The sequence below is a fragment of the Myripristis murdjan genome, chromosome 22 (assembly GCF_902150065.1).
Source record: "Myripristis murdjan chromosome 22, fMyrMur1.1, whole genome shotgun sequence".
NCBI lineage: Eukaryota > Metazoa > Chordata > Actinopteri > Holocentriformes > Holocentridae > Myripristis > Myripristis murdjan.
Window position 1 is genome coordinate 16,776,725 of NC_044001.1, and position 17,300 is coordinate 16,794,024.

General features: G+C 44.0%; 1 protein-coding gene across 1 annotated transcript; it reads left to right on the forward strand.

The window, feature by feature from the left end:
• Positions 1 to 310: 310 nt before the first annotated feature.
• Positions 311 to 8,977, forward strand: pkdccb (protein kinase domain containing, cytoplasmic b). Its single transcript, XM_030045303.1, has 7 exons — positions 311 to 945; positions 1,899 to 2,039; positions 3,231 to 3,502; positions 3,823 to 3,902; positions 4,270 to 4,377; positions 6,642 to 6,818; positions 7,921 to 8,977. Exons 1-7 carry the CDS (start codon positions 331 to 333, stop codon positions 8,022 to 8,024), a joined length of 1,497 nt encoding a protein of 498 aa, XP_029901163.1. The 5' UTR covers positions 311 to 330; the 3' UTR covers positions 8,025 to 8,977.
• Positions 8,978 to 17,300: the final 8,323 nt, after the last annotated feature.

Here is a 17,300-nt window from a genome sequence, read left to right on the forward strand (position 1 = left end):
TGAGAAGACATGCATGTGCTGAAAAAAAGACGCAAGAGTGACAGTTTCAGGCATTTCTTCACATCTACAGTAGGCAGCGCGATCTAATTGCTGTCGTAAAGTGTTTTAACCTGGGTATTGGGCAACAACATGGGGTCGCGCTGTTCTGCCGAGTTGCCCTGGGGTGTAAAGTTACGAGCAGACAGGACACACCTCTAGAGGGAGTTCCCGAGGAGCTGGAAACAAGGAGCTGATCACTTGCGCCGCAGAAAGCCCTTTCACATGGAGTGAGCGGCGGCACGTTTCTGCCTGCGTCCGTGCGTCCTCTCACCAGCCGCCGAGCCCAAGAAAATGCCCGGGATGGGGAACTCTTTACGCGCGGCTGCCCTCCTGTCTTTCGTGGTCATAACCATTTTGGTGTCGCTGTTGATAAGCAGCGTCCAGCAGTTTGGAGCCACATTAACAAACTTTCCCAATGCAACTGTGGATGGTGGGGATGAGGGGGAGTTCGCGTCGCTCCGCAAGGCGTTGATCTCCCAACTCAACGAAAGGCGCAAAGAAATCATCCCGTTGCTCTCATCTGTTGATAAAGAAAAGGATTTACCAGGGGAGCATCGATATTATTCCCAGCGGTATCAGGCACCAGAGTCCAACTGGGATTATAGTTTGTGGAATGAGATTACAGACGGCTCCAGAAAGGCGCATATGGATGAAATGGGCTGTGAGGCTTTGGTGGACGTGCAGGCGGTGGACATCCTCGGCTCGGGATACACCAAACTGGTTGTCAAAGTGGTTTTACCTGGAGATCAGCCCGTGGCGTTAAAGCTGGTCAACGACCAGGGGACAGACATGGAGAAGTGCCTGCAGGATTTTAAAGATCCTCGCGGCTGCAACGAGCTGGTCTCCTACAAGCTGAAAAAAGAAATCGTCCTGTTGCAGAGGCTCAAGCATCCAAACGTCATACGGGTAAAATGTTTCTTTCTCTCTCTCATCCTCATGTGTACCAGGAGCCAAAGTTATTTTTTAAAAGATAACTTTGAAATATAGCAGCAACATTCTTTATATTCTGTAGATAATAACATCCTGCAATGTTACAGAAATGTTGTAGAGCACTGGAAATTAACAGTTTAATGTAATGTAATGTAATTTAATCCAAACAGGCAACGTTAAACTCACTACTGAGTCCTACAGGCTGATTATAATGAGAATACTGTTGGAATATTGTGATTTTTTTTTTTTTTTTCATCAGGGCATTTGAGTAAACCTACTACTCATATTTCTCTTCCTCTCATATGTGCAAAAACTGGATGAAAAGCCTCATTGCCTCTTCAGGACTGTCCCATGTAATTAAATTAAAATGACTGAACCTCTTATGACCTTGGGCCCCGGTTTGGCAGCGGAGACAATGTGCCTCTGTCTTGCCTTCTATCCCCGGTCGCATCTGAAACCCCCGCTCTCATTCAATCAATCCATTACAGGCCAATTTAGATCTTGACTGGAGACAGTTACTTTGAACTAAAAGGACGGCCTTGTTTCTGACAGGGAACGCCCCACAGTCGGGCCTCAGCGGTGTGTCCAACAGCTTAATTGGTTGATTTCGCAAGTGTACAGAGCATATTCACTGTAGACTAATGCGATTTTTACAGCTACAAGACTCGGCTGCAGACAGCTGGGTTGGCAGAACATCCTGTCCTTTCAATTTAGCCCTGCACGGAGAACTTTTCGACATTTAGCCTGTTGCTCTTTCCCTTGACTTAATTTTGTCCCTGGCTTAAACCGCTACACTGTTTTCCCACCCCCCCGAATCGGCAAATAATACCATCATGACCTCTGCTTTGACCCGCATTGATTCAAATCCTCAGACCCGTGAGCACCGTTATTGCTTTACTATGACTAACTGGATCTACACCTCACCACAGCTCAGAGGCCACTGTCTGGGAGATGCAGGCAGAGATGGAGGGAGAGGAGGGGAGGGAGGAAGAGTCACAGTCATCCTGGAGCAGGGCTCTCCTCTCCAGATGATCCAGCTGCTCCAGAGCCCGTGGGAGGAGAGATTCAGGGTGAGGATGTTAACCACTTCTCTCACTATATGCCTCTCTCTCTCCCTTTCTTTCAGCTGTCAATATTTCTCACACACACACACACACACGTAGGCCCTTTGCTCTTGGCAGAAGAGATGATACTCGGGTGTTTAAGTTAAAGACGATGGAGGAGGATATTTGAAACTCCCCGGGGTCTGACATCTGTCCCTCAGCGTATTTGATCAGACCGTGGTTGGAATGGAGATGGGTCCCAGAGTTAATCCGCTGCAGGCTAGGAATGTCATAACACACACACACACACACACACACACACACACACACACACACACACACACACACACACAGAGCTTTAGCCCAACCCCCGTCACAGGTATGCCCCCAGTGGGAGTCAACAGAGGGTGGGAGAGGCCTGATTTACACTCCAGTGAGTTAAGTGTGTGTGAGAGAGAAAGAGTGATAGAGAGAGTGGAGGGGGGGGAGGGAGTGAGGGCATGACAGAGTGAGAGCAAAAATGAGGGCAGAAGAAGTACGTTTTGTTTTTACACATAGAAAATACAATGGTGCAGTGTACAAGTGTCAAATTGAAATATGGATCTCATTTTGCCACATCACCCAAATGCCAGTTTGCAATATCACTTTTCAAGCCGCTCAGCCCCTTTCGGCCACATTGCATCTGCGCAGGCTACAGTAATCCAGTGGTGTTCAGTTTCACCCTCCCCTGTTTTTACAGTGCTTCGATCCCACCAAGTGACGTTCAGCAGGCCTCGGAGCATTACCTAATACTCCAGCTATGTTTGCAGTGTGACAGGATCATTTCATGCTCTGTCAGTGAACAGCTAATGCCTTTATTTTGTTTTCTCTGCCCATCCGGTGCAGAAACTACTTTCATTTTTATTTTTTTCTTCTTCAATTTTAATGTGGGCTATAAATAAAACTATAAAAAAAAACATGGCAGAAAAATGCTTACAAATGTGACTTGTAAAACATCTTCAAAGGTTTTTATTTTTGACTTTTTCAACTATAATTAAACTTAATTGCATAGCTGTTCCATGTCTCAAAACCACACCTCCCTGATTGCTTTGTAATTTACTTGGCAAATATGTTTCACTTTTGGCCAGTCCCATGTGGTGCTGCAGCCGAGTTTCTCATGAACAAATGGCATCACCTATACATGTTGATAAGGTTTTGGGACGTCCCGTCTCCTTGCAGGTATGTCTGGGTTTGGTCAGGCTCCTGCACTTCCTCTCCCACTCCCCGCTGGGCTCGGTGGCTCTGCTGGACTTCCAGCCGCGGCAGTTTGTTACCGTGGCCGGCGAGCTGAAGCTGACAGACCTGGATGACGCCAGCGCAGAGGAGCCCACCTGTCAGACAGACGCAGACTGCACTCTCCAGTTTCCACACAGAAATTTCACCCTGCCCTGCTCGGCCCGGGGAGTATGTGAGGGGCTGAACGAGAAGAGGAACATTTACAACGCCTACAGGTAAAAAAACCAACTGTTTTGCCAGATGATAAACGCACATGATGGATTACTGGATCAGCAGAAATATGGATGATTTGCTGACACCTAAAGTGTTACCTTAGACATGTATCTGGAGCTTGGTGCTGTGATGGATGAGCTATGATGAATGAACTGGTAGTTTCAGCAGAAAATAAGGCCTTTTCCACTTGTCTTATATTTTAAAGGCGCTTTCAAAATGCTGACAGCTTTATGGCAAGTCATGTTCTGTGGGAAGTATACAACAGGGCCTGTCTGTCTGCCTGTCTTTCTGTCTGAATGAGTTGTTTTCTGCCTGGCCCCAGGTATTTTTTCACCTACCTGCTGCCTCACCAGGCCCCGCCCGGCCTCACACACCTGGTAGACCACATCATGAACTCCACAGGTGAGGACGAGCGACGTCTTGACATGACAGGACTTAACTATTCAAGATCAGAAAGCAAATCATCCCATTATTGCAGTCGTGTAATAGCATGCCTTCGTCTAAGTGCTTCATTAAGTCAGCACTACATGAAGCCTCCTGACGTGAACAATGTAATGAATACTCGTTGTTATCTGTTATGTTCGCACATGACAGGGACTAGATAAGAGAGGAGGGATACGCTGGGATAGACGGTGTAGCCAAACAAATCAGCCACATTGTTTGGGTTTGACTTGATGCTGTTTGAGCCCCTTATCAGATTTAATGTGCTGTTGATGTTGTGACGTATGTGTGTGTGCGCGTGTGTGTGTGTGTGTGTGTGTGTATCCAGGGGAGCTGAAAGCTGACATCAATCAGACACTGGAGGCCTTTGAACGCGTCCTCCTCCTCTACAAGTCTGGCCTGCACCTGGACAACCTGCCTCCATCAATAATCAGAGGTAAGAGCTCAAGGAATGAAGGCCTCTTTCTTTCCCTATAAAAAAAAAAATAGCGAGCCCTCTTTCAGAGCCTCTCTTCTTTTTTCTCCAAGAGGAGGCAGCTGAGAATACTTGCCTTTTTCCCTCCCCTTTTAGAGGCAAGTAGACAGTGTACACCACTGTTTTCATTTGTTTCACACTAAAAGAAAGGTTGTATTTCTCTCTTTCAGTCTGTTTTGACAGGTTTATTAGGCAGCTGGAATGAAAGGACAAGCCCACAACACACTGTTCACTCCATTAAAAAGTACTTAAGTAGGATTAATAAATATATGTGCTACTCTTAATCTTAGCAACACAGTATAATTATATAAAGTAAACCATTCTGTTTAGCTTTCCTTGCAAGGTAAGTCATATTAAGATGTTTTTTTTAACAAACCCTTTGCCCCACTTTCGTGCTCAGCAGTGAAAGTCCTTTACTATTCTTCTCTTTGCCTTTCCTCTACTCCACTGACCTCCTCCCCCCTCCCCTTTCATTCCTTTCAGCTCTATGAAATATTAATAACAGAATGACTGGCCGGGTTCCTGTCGGGAGATTTTCCGTCTCCCATACGCTGGACTGTTTGTATAGCAACGCTTTGTGAATTTAATCACACACTCAGGGTAAAGCCACTGGGCCGAGCTGAAGGCGAGCAGCAGTGTGAGGGAATGTTTTACCTTAGCAAGGAGGTGCGAGGAGCCAAAACCACAACCGTCCTGTGATGCGTCTCGGAAAAATGCATTTATATTACTTTGCTACGTTGTGGCTTCAGTTGAAACTGATACACAATTTGCACGGAAGGGAGACGTGTAAAAGGTTTGAGTGTTCCTGCTCAGTGCACTGTTGAGTCGTGGTCTATTTTTTATCACTGCTGCCTGGAATCATATTACTGAGAGGTTGTGTTTGCTGTCACATACTCTGTCAGAGCAGACGTCATCTTTCTGATTATTTGCACATTTCAACGATCAGACACAGAAATACGAGGGAAAGTAAAATTTTGTGCTTGTGATTGAAGATATAAAGAAAAATGGCTCATTGTAACATTTCTGCTCATGAGAAAATGTCCGAAAAACTCAGAATTGCAGCTGAAGACTCAACTGTGTGGATTTAGAGAAGGAGAATGAGAAAAACAGTGGGGTTGCGCCCATGAGACCTGTCCTAAGACTTAATTTGAAATTGCTGACAGATGTACAGATGTAGATTCATAGTATTGCATATGGGACTTCTTCATATTGCTGAAATCCTGCCGGAGAAGCAGCCAGAAACTTGGGAGAAAACTGGATGAATTGGAAAAGTGTGAATTCATACATGTAAATAGCACTTTTTGCACGCCAAGAGAAGAGAGTCTGGTTAATTTATATATTTATTTAAAAAAAAAATATGTTTAACATATATTTATGTGAGCGACAGGATGTCTTCCTTTTTCATCTTTTACACAAAAGTCCCATCTGTCTGTGTCTCCTCAGTGGCTGAGGTCTGCTGCCCTTTTAGCTCCAATCAATAGGCCTCATTTTCTCCTGCTAACAGTCCTGCTGCTTGTTCCCCTTTTTTTGGATCTTGAAGACAGATACTCGTGTCTTTTTTATCTTAACAATACCCCCACACACATACCAGGTCTGGCCATTTAGAGAGGTTAACAGTGCCTCTAACACCCTGCCTCCTCAACACTGACTCACTGACTAGGCTTTTGTCCTGCTCGGTGTGTGAGAGCGGAAAGTGAGAGTGTGTTCGTGCATGTTCCTATGCGCAGGCATATGTGTGTATGCGTCTTTCTCGTGGCTCCTGCTAATGTGGAGCAGATGAGTTTAGGCCCAATCCACAATCCGTCTGACTGAAAGAATTATAATGACGAATAAAACAGCAAATGTTGGGAGGAAGGTGAAGTCGAGTGAGTTTCTTCATGGGGCAGCAATGTGTGAGAAAATGGCTGAATCTGGTACCATTTTTGACCTTCGTATGTAGGCCTACTTTTCATTCTTTTTTTTTTTTTCTTTTAAAGTCAGTTGGACCTGTGCAGCTTTATATGCCTTTCTGTCGGTCATAATGTCTTCTTTCCAGTAAAAGATTTGTTTTTCTGTATCGTCATGTTAAATATATTCTGCCTGTTGTCTAGATTCTCCTCTAAACGCTAAATCAGTTTCAGCACAGAGATGGTTAAAGTTTGTATTTCTCTTCAGGAGGCACTTCAGAGTCTTCCAGCAGCCTCATGTACTGAAGCGTCGTCTCCTCCTCTGTCCTATGTGTTTAGATTACACGGTGATGCGAGGTATGGGGACCTCAGGGGACGTGGAGTACCGGTGCTGGCCGTCCTACAGCCACCGCGGCTGTGTGCTGTCGGTCCACAGCGCCCGAGAGGCAGCGTTCATCTGTAACTCCCACTCCCAGTGCACCAGCTTCAGCCTCACCGGACAGAAGACCTGGACCGGTCAGTGCACTATGTGTCTTTGCAATGTGGCAATATCACAATAATAAATTAGACTATCACACAATTTTCATACAGCAAATGTGAAAATTTGATTGTTTTTTAATACCTATTTATTTACTTATTAACTTACTTACTTATTTATTTGATCAGTTTGCTTTTCAATTTTTTACATGAGTGTAATTGTATTTTTTTTTTTTTTTTTTTTTTTAGATTTCTTGCTAATTTCTCCATGTCCTTTTTATGTGTAATATCCTTTTATTAAATGCTGAATGCTGAGGATTTAACTTTTCTTTTAATCCTGCCTTTGTAAGTTTCCTTCGTGGACTTTAAAGTCTCTCTTGAATCTTGAATGGGAAATATCTCCCAAGCCTACTTTCTGCAACCTGAATGAAATACTCAAAATAAATCAGTTTAGGCTTAAATGCACTACAAATATATATTTTTTTCTGATAAATGGGTATAATTACATGCAAAATCAGTTTCAGATGTATTTAAAAAAGGTACGAAATATTTCCTGTCGTCCTCCCTCTTGAAGCTTAAAGACGTGATGTGCTGCTGTTTTTGAGCAGCTGAACACGAGCGCTGAGCGAACATAAGCGAGTCAGCGAATTCCTTTTTAATATCTTGAAGGAGCTTTTCTCACTGAAATGCAGATCATCAAATCATCAGGGACAACAGATCAGAGCCGATTACTGAAGTAGCGCTTTTTAGGGATGCACGATAATCAGTATCCGCCAATGAAGGCTTTAAAATGAATATTGGATATTGGAAAAAATATTGTGTTTCCCTAATAAAAAATAAATATGGCAAGTAATTTTCTTATTTAGCCCAGTGAGTGTGTGTATTTTCAAAAGCATGGTATTTAATGTCTGCATCTGCCAGTGGGCCATCATATTAAGAGTTGCATAATAATAATATGTTAATTCCACTACAGGAGAGACTTGATGTTCTCTGACGTTAGGTGGAAAAAATGTATATTAGCATCTGCAACTAGGCAAAAAAGTTGGAAAATATCAGCATATCAGATATCGGCAAAAAATCCAATATTGTGCTTCCCTACTCCTTTTTTTTTAATCTCATCTGTTTGTTTTTTTTACTGCAGGTCGCCTCCTGGCCTCTTTCAGAAGCAGCTTCAGCCATCTGGTGCCTGATGGGACGTCAGAGGTGTATTTGAGGAAAGCCAAACCCCCTGAAACTACGGAGTGATGTGGGGAACAAAGTGGGCCAGCCGTCCCGTCCCAGTCCAGCTGGAGGTATTACGGAGCGAGAAGAGGGATAACACACTGCCGGTGACCATAAGAGTTGCGTATTTTCCTCGTGGCGTTGTATTGTAGGAGCCCGCTGGACGCTGTGGGTTTTGTAGTAGGAGCGTGGAGGCTGGTCCGAGGAGGAGGAGGAGGAGGAGGAGGAGGCGTTTGAAGTGAAGCAAGTGAATGTGATGTATTTATAGGGCTTCTGCTCGGTGACTGTTTGATCTGCCTGCCAGCTCACCGCCTCTGCCAACTGCTATTTAAAGGGATTTCCCTTCAGGTACAATTAGTAGGGGGAGTATGGGGTGGGGGGGCTTGTCCCTTCTGCAATTTTTTTTCCCCCCACTTGCCTTTATTTGCCATGTGTGTTGGGTTTTGTTGCGAGGCCTGCTCCCTGTAGTAGGATTTTAAGCCAAAGAAGTAATAAGGACAACCGCCACAGCTCACTGTTTGAAGCCTGAGGACGAGAAACGAAAACAAGCTCTTATACAAATACACTTTGATGTTAATGCGCTGAGGTTGTGGCTGTTTTTACATGGTTCCCTGGCTTAGCTGTGTTGTGGGATGAGCTGGCAACAACCATGTAAGCATTTACACAGCAACAATGAGCAAAGATGATTAAAACCATTCCATACCAGATAGTTTCTAAATGCAAATTGTAGTGTACTTGATACTCTTGTTATTGTTGCTGTCGTTGATGCTTTTTTTTTCCTCCCAGAAATATTTAAATGATAAAATGTAATTGCTCTTACATTGATTGTGTATTGGTTCATGTACACCTTGTGGGTGAAACTCTTTATTTTCAATGAAAAATTATACACTTCAGTGAATTTTTTTTATACTTCATTTGTTGTCATGTGTTGTAAAGTTTTACAATTTTTACTTGTATAAATGTATTCATTCTACTTGTTTGCTCTCTTGGTGGTGTGCTTTTTCTATTCATTATGCAATTTGACCTAATAGCCTATTCTTACCTCAGTACTACATTTATATGAATAGTACCATCTGTGTGTGTCCGTAGGGGTGGGGGAACCTCCATGCATATGCTGGCTTGGTTTTGTGTGTGTGTTTAAGTCTCTGTGTGCTCACGTGCCCCCTCATCTTCAATCTGCAGCCCATCTGAATGGGTGAGACTCCAAACCTACGGAGCTCCGCAGAGTTTACACAATACCAGAGGAATGCATTCACATGCCCTCTCATGCTGGGCTCATTATGAGCCTTAATTAATACATGTAAATAAGCTTACTTACTGGCCCTTTCACAGGGTGAGACAGGGGGCATTACTGTAAGACAATGGCAGTCATCAGGACAATCAGAACTAAATCTCCAGTTTGCACACGAATGGGCTTGCCATCTGTGCTTGCCAGGAGGGACCTTGGGAGGTTGAGATAAGGGCAGGACTGAGCCGAGGCCTGCAGGGCTGCTGGCAGGGCTGCAGGGACTGAGGGCTGTGTGAGCTCCTTGAAGCATCAAAAATAACAGGACAGCCATCAACTCAGTCTTCAAATGGTTTAAATGACCCAACATCTAACCAAAAGAAAAGAGAGAGAGGAGAAAAATATTTTGTACATTGTTCAGCAAAAGAACAAGAATCTATGAGCATGAAATCCTCAGTACTCTGACTTGAAGGGGCATGTCCCATTTACAAATTACACTTTTATGACTGGGATATTTGGGACCTCGGGGGCCTCTTTGCCACATGCTGGCCCCTTGTTGTCTGGACAGAGGCTGGCTGATTAGAGCCTGATTATGGAGATAACAGTCTAAGTGAGATTTAGATAAGAGCAAACCGAGTCACTAGACCAGCACAGCAGGACTGACCTGAACGACTGGATGCATGCGAGTGAAGGAATCCCCCCAACTCTCAAAACAGAGTGTACACTTTATCTGTGCTGCAGGCCAGTGCAAGTAAATAGACATAAACCCTGACCAAAGACGGCACTATCAGCTGCAGATAGGCAGAAAGCCTGAACAAAGAAGGTAGAGTCAGCGTCTGCTTGGTCATATTGTTTGGATTCCTCAGTGAGCAGATGCAGGCCGAGGACTCAGCGGTCATATCACAGGAATTTGTAAAGGCAACAAAGATTGGCTGATAAATGTCTGGCAGTGTGTGTGCAGCCTGTAAAACTCATTCCTATATTGGCAAGTAATTCGGAGTTATGCTCACTACTAAAATGTTTAAGTGGTTGTAAACTGAAGGGCAACCAACATAATGTTTTGAAGTGTTTTGTGCTTTATGTTGAGAGTACAGTGCATGGCTAATATGCCGTTTCTCAATTTTTTCCAGTGTCAAGAGTTAATTTATTAAAACTAACATCTGTGGTCCCCACCCCCCCACGCCCCCATGTCAGCCCTGAGGAGAAAATGCCTGGCGTCTGACTGGTTTGTCTTGGCACTGCTTCTGACGTAGCTAATGGACACCCTGGCTTTCTATGAAGCTTGCACATGTTGCTCTATGCACAAATGTTTTGACACACATTAGTCGGTGTCTTGAATTCTTCGCGGCGCTAGCTTCATTTGCTCGTTCAGTTCAGCGCAGTTCATGTTCACATCATAACACTGCTCTTTTATTCATGTAAGCGTTTCGTTGGAGGCTTTGCGGTTGTTGCAGCAGCATGTTTTTTTTTGCCGTTACATGTTTTTGCATCCATGGTTGATTGTTCAAATGTTTGCCTTTGCTTATTTAACCGGAGTTTTGAAGGTGGAGCTAAGCTTTTCAAATGGTCATTAATTTATGGAAAACAGTTTTAATCTTTGCATTGCAGTCAAAAACAAACAAAAAAAAATCCAAGATGGTAATGTGTGTTTGCTACCCCCAAGCCCATGCTCATGTTGTTTTGAGAGCTTGACAACAAGATGTTTTAAAAAGGGTTTGGGGGATGAGAGGAGGAGGGGAAAGATTGTTTTTATACTAAGCTCCATGCCCCTCAGTTTCTGTTTTTTTAGTTTCCAGTTTCACCCGACTTGTTTCCTTCGGTTTTATTCATGACCTCCATCTGGAAATAATATATGTTCATGAAAACTAACCGTCAGCAATTTTAGGGGAGAGTTGTGTGTATGTGTGCATATGTTTATGAGTGTGTGTGTGTGTGTGTGTGTGTGTGTGTGTGTGTGCAGAGGACGTTACTTCCTCCTCTGTGGGGTTCAGGCTTCTCTGAGGAGCTGCCAGTGTTGCAGTGGTGGTACAGTGAGCAAGATTTGTATGACTAAACTGAACTGGGCTCGAACCAAAACCTCTGTCATCCTCTTTTAAAATTTCAGCACTATGCATTTGTGGCCACGCTGAAGTCTTTGATACAAATGCAAAGTTAGTCATCCAACGTTACAAACCACCACTTCTGGGAAAAATTATGTCTCAGGTCTTTGGTAAAATGAATGACCTTGGCTAAGCCCAAAAATATGCATTAACTCGATGAAAGCCTGGTTCTATAGGGAACAAGATCGGGGCTGTGCTGGAGCTGCACTGCAAAAAATGATAGATCGAATTGCCTTTTTCTTAAAACAAGTGAAAGAAATGCACCTTGAGGAAAAGATGCAGTTTCATTGTTTCAGGAATTTTTCTGCAACACGTATAAATTTGTTGAAACAAGGCAGAATAAGGCAGATCAGCCCAAAAGCATCAAGAAAACAACACTTGATTCAAGAAAAATCCTCAAATAAGTTGTTTAGCATTTGAAACAAGTGGAATTATTTCATCCCACTGACATTTTTTCACATGTTTTAAGATGAACAAGACTTTAACACTGAATATGAGACTAAATGACTAGTAAAGATGGAGATTTTTTTTTACAGTGCGCACACAGGAGTGTGTTTCGTCTGTGACGGGGAGATAGAGCAGATACTCAGCCTAGTTAGGGCTCACAGAACACTTCAGTGATTGTCTGCTGGCTTTTGGCTGCAGCACACAGCAGAGCAGCCAGTCACACCTGAGAGCCTCTGAAGAGCAGCCAGACATTTAGCCGCTCTGTCCCAAGCACACAGGACTCTAAGTTTGCAGATAGCTGTCTGTATGTCTGACTGTCTAGCTGACTATTTGTGTGTCTGCCTGTCAGTCTGGAGCCGATACAATCCTCCAGAGAGCCATAATGACTTTAGCAGGCCCTGAAGGAGAGAGCGAGTAGGTGTGTGTGAGACAGGGAGAGAGAGAGAGAGAAAGAGAGAGAGAGAGGGGTTTTCATTTCTCCCTGTCTGCTTTGGGAGGTGTGGCTGGATCATATTTTAAAAGCCCTGAAGTTAACCCCAGTCAAAAGGTTTATGCCTACCACTAAAGCCACAGTGGCATCTTGAAAGGTGTAATGGCTCAGCGCTGTATCCAGTGACGTCTGATTCGTCCCTCGGTGTCTGAGAAAATGTTTCCTGTACGGCTGCACAGTATGCCCCAGGACGGAGCCTTGACACAAACAGATGATGAATAAAATCTGAATTTTTCAAACCCATTCAACTGTCCAGTCCAAACAGCGTGTAGCCAAGCTTTGTTCAAACCCACAGCACTTTAACTTCTAGTGGAAATCCCAAGGTTTCTAAAGATACCACACTAGCCCTTTTGATTTACAGGGAAATGTCATGTACAGGGCATGTCCATGTTTTCTGTTTGATGTAAGGATCCAACAGTGTGAGTGTGATGTAGCACTGCAACCAGCAAATCCACGACAGTCTCACACAATAAGGGAGACTTTCTAACTTTCTAACTACACGGGGAGGTGGGGGTGAGGGGGTGGGGAGGGGTGGGGGGATGTAAGAGGAAATTAGAGTTCAAGGGTTAAATTTTCCATGCTGGTGTTCAGTAACTAACACTACAACTGCAATTACCACACGAGCAACAGCTTCAGAGCCTGCAAACTAAAAGTGTGATTCTAAAAGAGTAAAATAAAACACACACGCACGCGCATACATGCACACACACACACACACACACACACACACACACACACACAGTCATACTGAATTCCTGTTCAATGTTTCAAACTGACAGCAGACCTTTTGCCATGCTTGCTCTCTGTGAAATGTATGTGTGTGTGTGTGTGTGTGTGTGTGTGTGTACACCTTTTGCCTAACTGCTTGGCCTTTTTTGGTTATGAGATCCCCATGTGTCCTGGAGTCTTACATTCCCTGCTGCTACATCACAGGATCAGTCTGGATCATTTTCTTTTTGAAGCCCCCACCCCTCACCCCCCTCCACCCACCCTCTCTCTTCCTCGCCACTCCATCCATCATGTGGGTGCTCTGGGAAGCTTCTTCCACCCCTCCCTTCTTCCACCCCCTTTTCCGCTACTGCCCCCTCAACCACACCCGGCTGCCTTCGATTTGCTCCTTCAGGCCTAAACCTCGATACCACTCATTTATCCCTGTGCTGCTGCTGTTAAATTGCTCCCCTCCACACAAAACTCCAGCCCTCCATCAGTGTCCTCTCCTCCTCCTGCTGCTCCTGCGCTCCTCCCCTCCTGCAGCCGCAGAGCACAACTTCTGCACAGCATCTGGAGTTTCCCCACTCTTTCAACTGGCTGAGAAGACCTGAGGGCAGGCCGCTGAGGATCAGGGGTCTGTGTGTGTGTGTGTGTGTGTGTGTGAGCGTGCACGTGGGACTGCCACTGGAGTTCAAATCAAAGTGCCTGCCTTTTGTTGTGTACTGTGGAATCCCCTCAGTCACACCCGGCCGTTTCTCAGTGGGGCAACTGCCCCCAGCCAGGAGAGTGTGTGTTTGAGTGTGTGTGTGTGTGTGTGTGTGTGTGTGTTCCTTCCAGTTAATCTTCTACCTCACTACAGTCAGAGATATACTGACCAAGTTACTGAGTTATTTAACCTGTTAGAGGACATCCTCTAAGATGTCTCTCATGTTTACTCCTTTAATTCACTGAATTGGAAGAGTTTGGTTTTGACCGCATGTTCATCTCTTGTTAATGATGCCCGCTGCTCTCTAATTTACATGCTGGAATTACACAGTGAAATGAGAGCCACACCTTTGATCCTAAACATTCAAAGAGACATCTCAACATCTTAACATCTTAAGCTGGTGGACCATGCCTCGTGCCCTCTGTCCTGGATGGAGTCACATTTGTCCGCTGGGATTCTAGCAGACACCATCTCCATGATCTTGTTCACAAATTTCTTCTGCTTCTTCTACTTGTGTTTCATCTCCAGTCCCCACCCTGCCATCGGACATGTTTCATTTTGTCTTAACTCTTTGAAACCTCGATGGACGTCACATTGTGTTGTGTTTACATGTTGTGAAAGGAGTCTGAACACAGCCCAGCATTTAACCCTTTGAAACAAGCAAATTCGCTCGCTTTCTTTCAAAACCATCAGTGGGAGAGACAATGAGCAACTTCACAAGAAAATGACCTGAAAATTAGCCATAAAAGCAAAGAAAAGTTAAAAATAAGGAAATAGCCCAATATTAAACAACCAAAAAGTAAAAAAAATAAATATACAAACAAATATAGACACAAAAAACAAATGAAAAATGACGTGAAAATTAGCCAATTAAAGGAAATGTTTTTTTCCTGTAATTTTAAATACCTTTTTTCTACTTCTGCTTCTTCTTCTTCTTCTTCTTCTTCTTAGTTAATTTCCAGGTCATTTTCTTGTAACTAATTTTTTTGCACATTTGTAGGTCATATTTTTGAACAAGATCAAGCCAATCTGCTCAGGTTTCAAAGGGGTTAAGCAGCCTCGCCAGGCCTTCGAGCACAGCACACACAGCATCCCTGAGGTGTCACACACTTTGAGCTGTTCTCCTGAAAATTCCTTAACACATTTAACAAACCTCTTCCCTCTGTTAGTCCATAACCTTTCATGCCTTTCCCTGTTTTTTTTTTGTTTTTTGTTTTTTTTTTTCCAGCCTGTAATTGACAGCCATTCGAATGCACAATTCCAAAAGCAGCAGTAATCTGCAGTCTCACTTAAGCTCCCTCTCTGGCTGTTAAACCTGGGGAGAGAGCTGTGAAATGCAGCTCTCTGCCACAAGTCCCCAATTAGGGCTCTGCCCACACAGCCATAAAACAGTTAGTGGAATCATTCTGGAGCTGTTAGATTTAACACTATTAGGAGTTCATTAGTGGCCGTGCATACAATTGCTGCTGCCTCTGCAGGGTCATTAACATAGACCCAGTAAAATACACGCCATTACAGTCATATTAATTATGCTAATTTTTGTCTATGGCCTGTAGTGATTCTAAAATGATGAGGGGGGACTGGCTTGTTTGTAACCCTGGAGTTGTGCGTGAAATAAAATGTCACAGATCCCTGAGTTAATGCTATATCCTTTTGAGGGAAAATGTTACATTTTAAGCACAGACCGGAGAGGCGGAGACCAGTGGAGGCTTAGTAAGGCATCTCAAACCACTTCCTAGATTTTTTATTTCTTTGGCAAAGTAAGTATGCTCAACAAAAAGATTCCAACAAGTTCATAAGCAATGCAAGATGTGGCCTGAAAACGCACAAACCACTTTACAATCTAATTATGCATAATTGGGGTGCCAGTTTGGATACTGCGGAGTATATTACCTCAGCTGAAGTAATGGCCTATGATTATTAGCGTGTTAAAACAGTCAGTGTTGGATGGCCTGCATTCTGTTTGCCAGTCAGGGAGAGGGAGGGCAGGGGGGTTGAGAGGTTTTTATAGGGTGAAGGTTTAGGTTACGTTTGCAAAGGGCCCTCTAGCTGCTCTACAAACAAGAGGTGGAGATCAAACATCAAAGCTGGTCTGGGTGTAAAGCCTAGTTAAGTTGGGGGGTGGGGGGGTGACAGGGCTTGAGGACAGGGAGCTGAGCAGGACAGCCTCCTACATCTCTGCACCTACATCTCTGGAGAGACTCACCCATTGTTTCTCTAACCCTGAAATCCTGAAGTAAGCCCGGCTTTAAGTCCCGACCTCTTTAAAACTGGTGCGCCTGTGAAGCAGCAAACCACCTGACCCTGCTTAGACCCATGCTGGATGTTTTCCTCTCGCTAATCCTCCCAATCATGTGACGACAGGTCAGCTGAAAAGTAATGCAAGAATGAGCTTTAAAAAAAAAAAAAAAAAAGGCTGGGCTAAAAGAAAGTTGCATAGCACAACAACGCTCTTAAGAACATTTCAGGTTGTAGGCCAGTAATCTGTAGAGTATTATGAAGCGCCTGACAAGCACTTTTCTTTGTCTCCTCTGTCATCAAAGGCTTTAAACCTCCTGTCTTTTTGTTGCAAAAGAGAGACGAAGCTGGCAGTGATTCTTCTTCCCCTTCTTTTCCCCCTCAGCGGTTTCACTGGTTTGTTTTCTTTGTCTTGCCCCTTCATTTCACGTTTCTCCACCTTTCCCCAAGAGCTCTGTCTGGAGGACTGAAAGACAAGCAAAAACAACAAATTGTACAAGATACAAGAGATACCAATGTGGACCTACAATTTTATCTTGATGGGTAGGCAGCAGAGTGTTGACATTTAGAGTGGAGGTGACCCAGCAGCACTGAGGAGACTTTGATGAGTCATTCTTCACTGAAAACCTAAGCGGCTGGTCCGGCTTGAGTATGAGTTTGAAAACATGCATAAGCATATCTATCTGTATTTCCATTTGTGTTCTCCCAATGAGGGAATGAATAAGCAAAAAAAATGTAAATGCCTTTCAACAACACTTCTATCTTCTTTGTGCTAAAAATGAATATATCAACATTCAACTTTGCCATAACTGTGTTTGAGTCATGGAGTGAAGCGATCCTGCAAATTTTGTGGTAGTTAGGCCATTTTAAGAGCTTAACTCAACAGCAGATGTCTTGTCCCTCCTGATTTGGTACAACAACAGTTCAGTGTGACACTAGTGCCCCCCAGTGGCATTAAAGTGCAATTAAACCCTCAGAAATACTAAACCCTCTGGAGCAGTGCTGGGTTTGGCCAACCTGCCTCCCAAGGGGCCTGAGAGTTTACTGGAACTTGCAGAGCTTTCTGCATTACGGGATAAGGGCATGTTGACTGAAAAACAGTTGTGGTTCTGAAAAGTCCCTCTTGGTTTGAAAGGAGAGGCTCGGGCCTTCTTAATTTGTTGCAGGCTATTTAAAAAATACAAGCAGTTTCTTTCTTTTTTATTTCAGTAGTCACAAGATTGTAGTTGGGACATGAGAAAGCCCACAATTTTATGTCCTGCCTGTCTGTGGGAAGGGGAATCTCAAGGGAAGAGTGTTTGTAACAAACTTACTGTCCAATAGCATAATGTGTGATGTTTGACTGGCACACCCACTGGCCAGTAATCACATGGGTTTAATGCAT

Bases quoted from the DNA above. Each gene is read 5' to 3' on its own strand.
- pkdccb (XM_030045303.1), top strand. From the start codon at position 331: ATGCCCGGGATGGGGAACTCTTTACGCGCGGCTGCCCTCCTGTCTTTC. The intron at 946-1,898 runs GTAAAATGTTTC...ACCTCACCACAG, and splicing joins AGCATCCAAACGTCATACGG to CTCAGAGGCCACTGTCTGGG. The intron at 3,903-4,269 runs GTGAGGACGAGC...GTGTGTATCCAG, and splicing joins CCACATCATGAACTCCACAG to GGGAGCTGAAAGCTGACATC.